A 12,328-nucleotide genomic window follows, 5' to 3' on the forward strand; every position below is an offset into this window, starting at 1 on the left:
ACTGGAATGCGTTACCTAGGGAGGTGGTAGAATCTCCTTCCTTAGAGGTTTTTAAGGTCAGGCTTGACAAAGCCCTGGTTGGGATGATTTAACTGGGAATTGGTCCTGCTTTGAGCAGGGGGTTGGACTAGATGACCTTCAGGGGTCCCTTCCAACCCTGATATTCTATGATTCTATTAAGTATCAGGCCCGTGCTAGGGGCAGGATGCCAGATTTAGTTGGACCAGTCCTGAACCAGAATGTCAGGAATCAAGTGACTTTCTGCCACAACCATCTGTTGTAGCACAGCGGGAGGCAGGATGACGGACTAAATGGCCCAATGACAATTCCTATGTGCCTAAAGCGACAGCTGTACTAAAATTGGCATTTAAGGGCCCTTTTGGTGGTGCTGAAAAGTGACCTTTGTGATTACGCAGTGTGGATTCAGGACAAATCTAGGGATCTGACTTCGGGGTGGGTTAGGGATCTTTCCTCACACCATTTAGACTCACTGACTGATCCCAGACATGAAGAGCTGTGTAAGCTCGAAGGTTTGTCTCTCTGACTAACAGAAGTTTGTCCAATAAACGATATTACCTCACCCACCTTGTCTGAGCTCAGGCTGAGGCATTCCTGCTTGCTAGGCAGTGTGCAGCCTAGGTCTATCATGGCTGCAAGTTGTTACCATCTGATGGCTGTTGAGTGGCCCATGTGAAATTAGTTTGTGGATTTCTGTCCAATCCCCGTGGAAAACATCTACATCAGAAAAATCCCCTTGTTGGGAATCTCAGCATTGAGGCCTAGAACTAAATGGGCACTAGAAGATTGAGTTCCTCTTCAACTTCAGGGAACAGTCCCTCCATCTGAAGCACAGAGGTGCGACAGTTTGTTTGTGCTGCACTTGATCTGTGATTGCAGAGAAGTGTCTTTTGTTCCCTCTTTCTGTGGATTACATAGACTCATGATTCAACCCTCAGAGAAATGGCTGTGGCATGAGGAAATTTAACACCCGCTTTCAGATTTGTTACTCCTGCAAGATGCATCCTCCATTGAAATGAACTTAGCAACAGTCCTGGCTCTGCTAAGCCTTGTTACTGTTTCACAGCATACTACAAGACATTTGCTAATACACAATGGTACATTAGGCAACATAATTGAAACTGATTAGACTGGTCCAGGAAATGAACAAAGAATCATAGAATCATAGAATATCAGGGTTGGAAGGGACCCCTGAAGGTCATCTAGTCCAACCCCCTGCTCGAAGCAGGACCAATTCCCAGTTAAATCATCCCAGCCAGGGCTTTGTCAAGCCTGACCTTAAAAACCTCTAAGGAAGGAGATTCTACCACCTCCCTAGGTAACGCATTCCAGTGTTTCACCACCCTCTTAGTGAAAAAGTTTTTCCTAATATCCAATCTAAACCTCATGTGATGCATTATTCTTCTTATTTTATTATTTTAAGAATAAATTAGTGATCCACTGTCTTATGGTCTTGTGACCCCTTAGATGTGCAGCTGTCCAGTGCTAATCTTGCTCTTCGCTATTACAGATCCCTGGGATCAAGTGAGATATTTTTTTCAAATCTCAGTGACCCTCCAATTTAGGTCAGCATTAGAGAGGGCTGAATCCGCAGTAGTGTAAAGCAGCATAGCTTTGTTGATTTTTCTCGACTGTATTGCTGTGCAGAAGTTCAGAGAAATGTCCTCACAAGTTGAATCTTTGCAACTACTTTGCAACAAACAAGACCACAAATTCTGTAAAAAGTTATTGAATTTGTTTTTATTGGTCTTGTTGCAGAGTCATGTTAGAGTGATTCCTTTGGCAAAAAACGCCCACTCTTGTTGGTCCCTGTTTTGGTGCTTGGACAATATCTTGATGATCCTCAGACAACTTTTGGAACAGGGAAGGCAACTAAAGTGAAGCAAGGGCCTTTTTTCTAAATTCTTTTTGATAAACAAGAACAATATTTTTGTAGGATTATTGGTTTGTTTCTTTCAATTCAAGTGAAAGGCTTCTGCCTTGGTAACTTTTGTATAAAGCTTTTAAATGTAGTCTCCAAGTCTCAGCCAGAGCTAAGCTAGAAGGTTGACTTTGTGGCTAAAGCATAGAGCTCTACATCAGGAAATCAAAGTTCTATTCCGCATTTGCTGTGTGGTTTTAGGCAATTTTCTATACAGCTGGTCAGCGGGGGAAGCCCAGCTTCCTTCTAACTAGCGTGCTGAGGGAACAGGGGGGCATCTTTTTCAACACACAAAGGAAATCCTTCTTTCTCACTGGTGTACTGTATACTCTGCAAGAATTGAGGGGTATCGGGGATGCCACCAAGCATAGCAATTACAAATGTATATTTACTCTGAGGCAGCTCAGTCTCATGGGTTTAACTCAGAGCTGGGATCCAGAAACTCTTGTGCTCTTACATGTGGTCTTGGGCAAGTCGCTTAACCGCTCTCTGCCACAGTTTCACCATCTGTCAGGTGGGGAAATATCTACCACAGGAGTTGTGAAGAATAATTAGTGTTTGCAGAAGTGCTGCCTAAGTGATAAAAATTATTATTCTGTATTATGCTTTCCACGAGGCACCACACATACGTTCACCTCTTGTCTGGCCCCTGATATTCTGGACCACTGGCTACAAGCTCCGCACAGTGCTATTAACTGAAGTTTGAATTCACTGTGATGCCTATCAGCTAGGAGCGTCTGACTCTCACTCTGAAAAACTAGACCTTCAAGAGCTGCTGCAAAGCACAGTGTGGAAAATGACAAAAGGGACCTTGTCAGAATGGTAAATTCACTCCTGAGGGAATTTTTCCTCTTCCCCTCTGTAATTTTGCCCTTGCGGGGCTAGACAGGGGAAAAAGGGAGGGTGACACTCAAATGGCCCCTCTTGTTTGCACAGCTCCCTGGACACATTCTCCCAGTGAACTGATTCATATTCATCATTTGCTGAAGGAATAATTGAAGCTAATTCCTTGGCCATGAAAAGGGAGAGAAGCAGTAAACAAATGTAAAGCTGTTGCCAAGGGCACACAGGAGGCCTCATTCCATCGCTGTTTTGTATTGATGTGGATACTTGGCTGGTTGTCAGCCCTGCTCTGACATGGCCAGAATGCCTTAACTAGCAGAGGTGATCTTGATTTGTCATGTCTGCCCTTCGTTGGCCCTTGTTTTCCTTTCACTATGTAAGTATTAAAGTAAGAGAGAGGGAAGCCTCTTGTCGCCATCAGATCACGTATTTCCAGTCTAAGTCTATGTGTGGTTTAATTTTATTAACATCTCATCCCCTGAAAAACATACATATTGCTTCTCCGGAAGAGGAGAGAGAACCCATTCTTTCTGCTGGATATTCATTTCAGGTGGGTGGCACTGTCTTCCACTGTGAATCCCTATATGTGCAATGCTAAGAACAGGCTATGCATGTTACAGAGTATCCAATAAAACAGAACAGATCTAAAGCCAGTCCTGGTATTAGAGAAAGAATATTATAGAAATAGCGATGACACAGCAGAGGGAAACAGAATGATACTTAGACAAGCAATATTTTGGTAGTCAGATGACTTGATCAGACCAGACCTGCATTCTTTGGCAAAAAGGAGATTAAGAGTAGACCCTATTGACCCACACACAAATCTTTATGGGAAACAAGAAGGTTGCATGTTCAGTCTTAACTTTAGTATTTCCTTACTTTTAAGTGCTTAGCTGGGCAAACATAATAGTCCATTAATGTAAAGGGGGAGGAATTATAGGAGATTGCATTTAATATGTATTGTGAAACCTGCCCTAAGCAGCCACCCAAAAGACCAGCAAAAGTAAGTTGCCTCATATTGCTGGGTGTTAACTGAAGGTAAAAAAAGGAAAAAAAAACCCACTCTGGGGATCCTTGGGGATACTTTAAAGTGATCTTTTAAGACAGAGTTGCTTGTTGAAGGTTATCTCCATTGCAGATTTCAGTGTGTGTGTAATGATGGAATTGTGAGCTTGGATTTCTGCTGCCAAATAGATACATTTGAGAAAACAAGTGAACATATTTGCTGTACTTTTGCTATAAATTCCTACTAAACCATTGTTCTCTTAGAATAAAAGACTGTTTCCCATACATGCCAATCATAATTAGGAGCATAATTTCATTGATAGAGATACGTTTGTTCCCACCCCGTGTTAAAAATAATAAATATGCAATAGTGTGAGATGTAGATTTTATTAACCTGAGTTTGGGATGATCGAATGATTCATGTAATGGCTATACAGGTCACCCCAAACAAGTGCCAATAAAACTTTGTTCTTTGCTTTTTGTGTTGTAGAAACTGTTTTTGGAAAGAGTTGGAGTCCTTTGGGAACAAATTACATTGTAATCACTGTTTTGGGTAATGGCAAACTAGTGTTTCGTAATCCAACATTTCGCAAACTGTGGTCTGTGAAGAACTGCACAGTTACGTTGTACTAACTCCACTCCTTATTTCCAGCTGCTAAACCAAGTTAAAAGAAGCTAAAAATAGATTATTTCCTCTTATTACTTTGCCAGGTAAAAAAGTTGCTGTAGTTGCCATAGGAGTGTTGTTTGATTCATAGACCTAAAGGTGAAAGGGACCAGTGTGGTCATCTGCTCTGACCTCCTGTATAGTGCAGGCCATAGAACTCACCCAAAATGATTCCTAGAGCAGATCTTTTAGAAAAACATCCCATCTCGATTTAAAATTTGTCAGTGACGAAGAATCCACTGCGACCGTTGGCAAACTGTTGGTTAATCTCTCTCACCATTAAATATTCATCTAGCTTCAACTTCCTGCCATTGCCAATGGGGCAAATGATGGTCCACCTGGGAGAGGAGAAGGTGTCAATGAGACGTACCCACTATTAAGATGTGGTACACTCCAGAAGACATTGTAAGAACATCTGTACTACCTACCAAGGCAGAGCTGAAATGAGATATTCCCTTGCTGTTTGACAAGTTACTTAAGTATAGGAGCATACAATACAGAGGACAGTTAGGGCGCTAGCCTTGGACTCGGGAGACGTGGGTTCTATTCCCATCTGTGCTTCAAGACACCCTGTGTGACTTTGTGCAAATCATTTAGTCTCTCTCTGCCTTGGTTGTCAATCTGTAAAACAGCTGTTCTCTACCTCACAGGGGTGTTGTGAGCATAAACATATTAACGATTGGAAGGCACTTAGATGCTAGGGTAATGGGGGGCATAGAAGTACCTAAGATGGAGACAAAGATATAACATAATTTGTAACTGTCTGCCCTTATGATCAATCTTGTTGGATCTCTTTCTCTGTCAGCCATGAAAGTGTGTTGGATGGGGAGCACAGCTGGTGTGGTAAATGTAAGTACCATTATGACAACTTCCAGGAATCTATTAGCAATGCCCAGCCTTTCCATAGGAGGAGCCTGGGGGGATTTAATCAATTCCAAACAGCCATGAGACTGATTAAAATCAGTCACATGCTGTAGAGAAAAAAGGAGCCAAATTCAACCCTGGTGTATTTCCACTGAAGTCAAAGGCATCCCCTTACCTCCCAATCCTCAGCATTAGCCAACATACGCTACTTCCTCTCAGACCATACTGTCAGAGACAACAGCTCTACAGCACCACCTTGAGGGATGTAGCTTTATTTTTTTTACATTCTCAAGCAAAATCCCTGAAAGTGAAGGGTTTGGGGGTTTTTTTAAAATATTTTAATTAAATGTTTAAAATTTTAAACCCTATTCAGATTTATATGTCGTTTAATAAATCAAAAATAAGTGCAGTGAAGCTACTTAAACACATCTAGTTTGAGGTACTGGCAGTGTGACTGCTTGCATGGTTTAAAAGACCACTGATGGAATTTAGAGTAGCAGCCGTGTTAGTCTGTATCCGCAAAAAGAACAGGAGGACTTGTGGCACCTTAGAGACTAACCAATTTATCAGAGCATAAGCTTTCATGTCCATTTATTCTTTTGCGTAGAGACTATCCGGTTTGGCCAATGTGCATGTACAGTCTCTATGCAAAAGAATAAATGGACACAAATCGGACATCAAGAATCATAACATTCAAAAACCGGTAGGAGAACACTTCAGCCTCTCTGGCCACTCAGTAAAAGATTTGAGGGTGGCAATTTTGCAATAGAAAAGCTTCAAAAACAGACTCAAACAAGAAACTGCTGAGCTTGAATTAATATGCAAACTGGATACCATTAACTTGGGTTTGAATAGAGACTGGGAGTGGCTGGGTCATTACACATATTGAATCTATTTCCCTAAGTTAAGTATCCTCACACCTTCTTGTCAACTGTCTAAATGGGCCATCTTGATTATCACTACAGAAGTTTTTTTCCTTCTGCTGATAATAGCTCATCTTAATTAATTAGCCTCTTTCAGTTTGTATGGCAACTTCCACCTCCTCTGTATGTGTATATATATATCTTCTTACTATATGTTCCATTCTATGCATGAAGTGGGCTGTAGCTCACGAAAGCTTATGCTAGAATAAATTTGTTCGTCTCTAAGGTGCCACAAGTATTCCTGTTCTTTTTACTGATGGAATTATTTTCCCGCAGCTATTCATCTATCATTCTCAGTGGCATGAGTTCTCATTGTAAGATCTAGTGGCTGAAAGTTGAAGTTGGCAACGTTCAAGCTGGGAAAAAGATTTTAACAGTGATGGTAACTAATGATCGGAACAACTTACAAAGGGCTGTAGTAAATTCACAATCACCTGGAGTCTTCAACTCAAAACTGGATGTCTCAATAAGATACAGTTTAGCTCATCCACAAGTTATTGAGTTTAGATGTAGGAAATAATGGGTGAAAATCTCTGGTTTATGTTTTATCCAGGAGGTCAGACTAGGTGATCAAGATGGTCCCTTCTGGTCTGTGTGTCTCAACCTGTGTAAGTGCTTAGTGGTGGTTTTACATGCAGTTAAACTTGGCAAGATTCTTTTGGAATCTGGCATTTAGGACTTTGCTGCGCTAGTCCTCTCAAGCCCTACGGAGAAGAGCATGGCAGAGGGCTAAAATAGAGTGCAGGAGATGATTGTGACGCAAACCTGAAAGACAATGAAACCTGAAGAACAATGAAAGTAATAGGTGGCAGGTTTAAAACAAACATAAGGAAGCCCTTCTTCTCACAAGGCACAGTCAACCTGTGGAATTCATTGACAGGCTACAACCTGTGGCTCTCAAAGGCCAAAAGCATAACTGGGTTCAAAAAAGAATTAGCTAAGTTCATGGAGGATAGATCCATCAATGGCTATTAGACAAGATGGTCAGGTATGCAGCCCTGGGCTTTGAGTGGCCCTAAAACTCCAACTGCCAGAAGCTGGGACGGATGACAGGGGTGGATTACTCAATAATTACCTTGCTCTGTTCATTCCTTCTGAAGCATCTGGCACTTGCCACTGTCTGAAGACAGGTTACTGGGCTAGAGAGACCATTGGTCTGACAAGTATGACCATTCTTATGTTCATATCCTCTATGTTCTTATGACCCCTGGAAGAAGTTCTTTGGAGCTTATGTACAAATCAATGTGCTACGTAAACACATTTGTCTTGATTGTCGCTTTTCACCAAATACTACATTTGTGCTAGTAAAATAATGCAGAGCCTAATTTTCAAAGCTGTTTATTTGCCTCCTTGTTCTTTTGAGCCATCAAGCTCCAGGGTACGTTTCATTTGATGTATGTGTGTATGAAAAATGATTCAGAAGTTGAAGAGACTGACTTACAAGGGAAGATTAAATGAACTAAATATGTGTAACTTGTCTAAATGCCAACTACAGGGAGACATGAAAACAGCTATACATGCATCTGAAAGGTGTATTTGCCAAGGAGGGTCTGGAGTTGTTTGGAGTGATGCCAGGAGAAGTAACTGAGAGTAATGGGATGAAGTAGAAAGAGTGCAATCAGGCAGAATATCTAAGAAAACTCCATGAGAATGAGATGAATTGGGCAGTGGAATTGTTTTTCCCAAAATGGATAGTGTCCACAAAGCTGATAGAAGCTCCAACAAATGAGATATTTAAAACTAGAGTGGACACAGCTCTTAAGAGCTGAGTGTAAGGAGCAATCTTACATTGGCCAAGGGTGGATGTTCAAAATCAGTGGTTCTCGACCTTTTGGGGCTCAGAACCTATTTGTAAATATTTATGGCCTATCACGACCCAGTAAAAAGTCTGTGGGTGGAGGCTTTGTTTCGGTTGGGTCATGGACCCTGGGGAGGGAGTTTGGGTCCTGCCTGGCACTCACCCCACAGAGGTGGCTCCTGCAGCTCCTGTGCTGTGGGGCTGGCTGGGCTTGGCTCTCTGTCCTGGGTGTTGAAACCTCCAGGATTGCAGCACCTCTCAGGTTTGGTCCCACCATCCTGACTGGTCCAAATTTGTACGAGTGGAGTTGTGACCTGGCTCATGGGGTTGAAGTGCCGCTTACTCAAATTTGACCTACCTGGCTGGACTCCTGTCATCATGACAGCTGAGCCAAACCTGAGTAGCTCTGGGACCCCAGAGGTTGCAGTGCCTGGAGCAGGGAGAGGAGCCCAGCCAGCCCTGTGAGACAAGGCCCGCAGGAGCTGCCATGTAACCCTCTGAAACATTCTGGTGACCCAATTTTGGGTCCCGAACTATGGATTGGGAAACCCTGTTCTAAATGACCAAACTGGTCCTTGTCCATCTCCACTCTTGTTGACTCTGTGATATATTAACATTCCTGTTTGTGTTTGCATTTCAGGGCTGCCTTCAGCAAAGAGTCAGAAGTTCTCATTGGGAACCTGGGAGATAAACTAATCCCACAGCAGGAGATCCTGCGTGATGTCAGTGATCTGAAGGCCTTGGCCAATATGCATGAAAGCCTGGAGTGGTTAGCTGGTCGGACAAAGGCAGCCTTCTCCAACCTTCCAACAGCCCAGAGTGAGTAGCTGTCATGGGTCTCTTGATTGTATGGAAACACTGGTCTTGATGGTAAAACCTACCAATAACTGTGTCATGAAACTGGAGAGGAGAACCTCTTACAGGCTAGATCCAAGGGGTTTTAAAATCCACCTGCAGTCTTAGGTTCTGCTGGGTTACAACTCATACAGCACTAGGCTGTTTTTAAGGAGCAGCCCTGGAGCATAGGGCATGTGGAGACGCATCTTCAGAGTGGTAGAACTGGAGCCAGTTGCCTTAGGCAGGCACAGTTCCTCAAAAGGCTCAGGAAGAAGCACAAGGCAAAGCATCTCCACTTTTCTACAGAGCATAGTATGTGCTTCCCTCTGCACTCTGCCAGCTCTGCTCGCTTGTGTGGGAGTAGTCCTACAGCCCCACTCCTCACAATAGTGGGGCACCAGCACCACTGGGAACACAAGCCATGGGCAATCTCTGCATGCAGAACCAACAGGTGAAGATGGCATCTTTCCCCCATCCTTCTCTTGTATATGCACACAGGGCCAGACACAATCCTGGCCACAAAATTTTAAACAACTCCTGCTAATGAGGTTCCAGAGGGTCAGATATTAGTAGTGGGCCATCGGGACACTTTTTATGTTTGAATAAAATAAAGCATAGCTAGATCATTAGATATTTTAGAACAGTTTTATATGGATCCAGTAGAGAAATAGGAAAACTTACCTCTTTTCTATAAGATGCATGACATACAATATAACAGGAAGAGAATGCTGTCTTTTCACTTTCCCAAATGCCTTCATCACCTGTTGTTTCTTCTGGGTATTCCAAAGCATGAAGGATGGGGGAAAGAACATATTTTTATGAAAGATCCACATTGGAAAGCAGTTCAAACCATTTCAGCTTCCCCAGGTTACAGTACAGGAGGCCGGGAAATTGCTCTGTATTGAGCTGAGGCTGAAAAGCCTGCTTAGGAGGAAAAATGATTGAGAGATACTCTTTTAACTAGAGACATCCTGGTTTATATATTGAAACGGCTTATTACTGTGGCTTTTGTTACATTGGCAGATGATAAATCTACTGAGCTGGCAGTAGCCCCCCTCATACTGAGATGCATTTCGGTCCAACAGATAGCTTAGAGGACTGGGAATCTAGCTTCTATTTCTGGCGGCATAACCTCTGGCAAATCATTCTACTTCCCTGCAACACTGTTCTCTGGGGATAATGATAGTACCCTCATCTGTGGAGTATTTGGAGATCTATGAATGAGGAATGCTAGGCAAATGATTGTGGTAGCTCTGATTATTAGCATTATTATTGTTATTGCCCGCAGAGATTCTTGGCCAAAGCAATTATGCAGCGGAAATACAAATTGATCTCAGCCATGATTTCCTTCTTTCTGAATGAATGAATCAGCTATAGTAAAAATACAGTTGCTATTTAAAAAATGCTGTAGGAATAATACTACACTTGCAACTTAGTCATATTTCTGTTGTTCGTACATCACTGAGCCCCCTGACACGACTGATGCTGACAGACCTGTGCCTGTAATGTTCACCATTATGCAGAGGATGACATCGTTGACCGAATAGTGTCCCCTATGTCATTTCATTGTAGCAATAACATGCTCTGCCTGGTACATCTCAGGGTGATTATTACACTTCTGGAAGTTTAAAGCCATTGAGCTATCAGCCTCATAGTATAACACTCTCCCAAGCATGCTATAATTGCCTAGAAAAGCACTGACTCTCAGGTCTTTTTCCTTACATGACTGAGGGACATTCAGCATATCAGTTAACTCAACTGGCACCCTTCCTAACCATCTCATTGTAAACAAGCCTTTGAATAGCAGAAGGACTTTATAGCAGCAGCCCTTTTTACTGTGGTTGCTTATGGAAGGAGGGTTTATTTCTTAATAAGTAACACTATAATGAATTAGCTAGTGTGTATGTTTACCAGTATTAAAACTGCTCCTGTGTGTGTCATAGAGTCTATGCTGCTAATGGCTAATGAAGATTCTCCTTTAACTCAAATGGCAGGGGTTTGTGTTCTTTTGGAGCGGTAGGGGATGAGTTCAATCCTTACTTTTGCTCTGACGTTCCAAATGGCTGTAGGGTGCAAGGCAGTGACCACTACAAAGTGGCCATTTATTTGTTGCGGGACTTTGCATTTCTTTAACTCCCTCTCATCTGAGGAGCCGAATGTGCTTTACAGTCATTATGCATCAACACCGTTGCAAAGAAGACAATGGCAGTATTAAAGCGGCTGCCTCTAGGGTGGAGTGAAGCAGCTGTCTAACTGTAATGCTACACCACAGTTCAGGAAAGGAGGAGAAGGAAATTGTGAGTAGACAGTGGAATTACACAAGTGAAATGCCAGGACACCTGAAACAGGTAGCCTCTTGTGGACACACTGCACTTTTTCAGTTCAGTCACACCAGTGCAAGTTGCAGTGGTGCAGTTGTCTGGGTTCAGATTTTCAAAACACTGAAGGGTGATGGGTAACCAGTTCTCATTAATTTTAATGGCCTTCAGGTATCCAAATACTTAACTGTAATTGAAAAAAATCTCAGCTTTAGTCTTAGCGGTGTTACTAAACGATGGAGTCTATTGACCTCATGGTCAGAAGTGAAGCCTGGTGGGATGAGACTCATAAATGGAATGTCAACACAGCCAAGTGCAATCTATACAGGAGAAATAAAAAGTGAAGAGAAGGGGCAGAGGTGATGGCATGTGTCAAAAGTATTTACAAATCTGCCAAGCTACAATGAAGAGTGTGGTGGAGAAATTCTTTTGGGGAAGGATACAAAGAATAAAGAACAAAGGAGAAATGAGACAAGGCATCTGCCTACATTCCATCAGCACAGGAGAACAAACAAACAAAAACAAATAAATAAGTAAATCCTAGGCTGACTTGGAAAGTGCTTGAAACAACTGGATACTGAACTCCTGGGGGATTATAACTACCCAGATCTGGCTGGTTTAGTGATTCACACAACACCAGTGCCATAAAACTTACCTGTGCCACAATTTATTCAATTCTAGATAGATACTTATACATCACTCAGCACCTAAATACTGCTGTCCACCATGCACAAAGGAGAATGGGGCAATAAATAAGCTAAATAAAGGTGTCTCCCATCATAAACTGTCCAAATTCAAGCTCTGGCTGATTGCCGGACAGAGTAGATGCTAAAGACAGGGGTCCTGAGCTCTGCAGTCATCAGGAAAACTGACCCAAGCCCCTAGAGTCATTCTCAGTTTCAGCTTTTGTCACTTCAATTTTGAGATATTTGCAGATTTGAAACCTGCGGATTCTGTGCAAATGCAACTGACTGACTGCTCCTTGATTCTTTGTAGTAATCTGTGTGTAGAGACCTCTTCATCATTTCTGTGCCAAGTTTATAGAGTGCTGGCTACCCCTCTGTCTTAGCAGGCTGACTTTGAGCTATAGGGCAGCATGATAGTCATTGTCATCTTCTGTTTCTGAACAGGTCC

At 42.5% G+C, this 12,328-nt stretch overlaps 1 protein-coding gene across 1 annotated transcript in view; it reads left to right on the forward strand.

Annotated features, from left to right (window-relative positions):
• Positions 1 to 12,328, forward strand: part of EXOC4 (exocyst complex component 4) — a 600,856-nt gene that overhangs the window by 517,919 nt on the left and 70,609 nt on the right. The window contains exon 14 of the mRNA XM_073328862.1: positions 8,680 to 8,858. Within this exon, the coding sequence (XP_073184963.1) occupies positions 8,680 to 8,858 (179 nt within the window). The remainder of the gene's footprint in view (positions 1 to 8,679; positions 8,859 to 12,328) is intronic.

The sequence above is a fragment of the Lepidochelys kempii genome, chromosome 1 (assembly GCF_965140265.1).
Source record: "Lepidochelys kempii isolate rLepKem1 chromosome 1, rLepKem1.hap2, whole genome shotgun sequence".
NCBI classification, from domain to species: Eukaryota; Metazoa; Chordata; order Testudines; family Cheloniidae; genus Lepidochelys; species Lepidochelys kempii.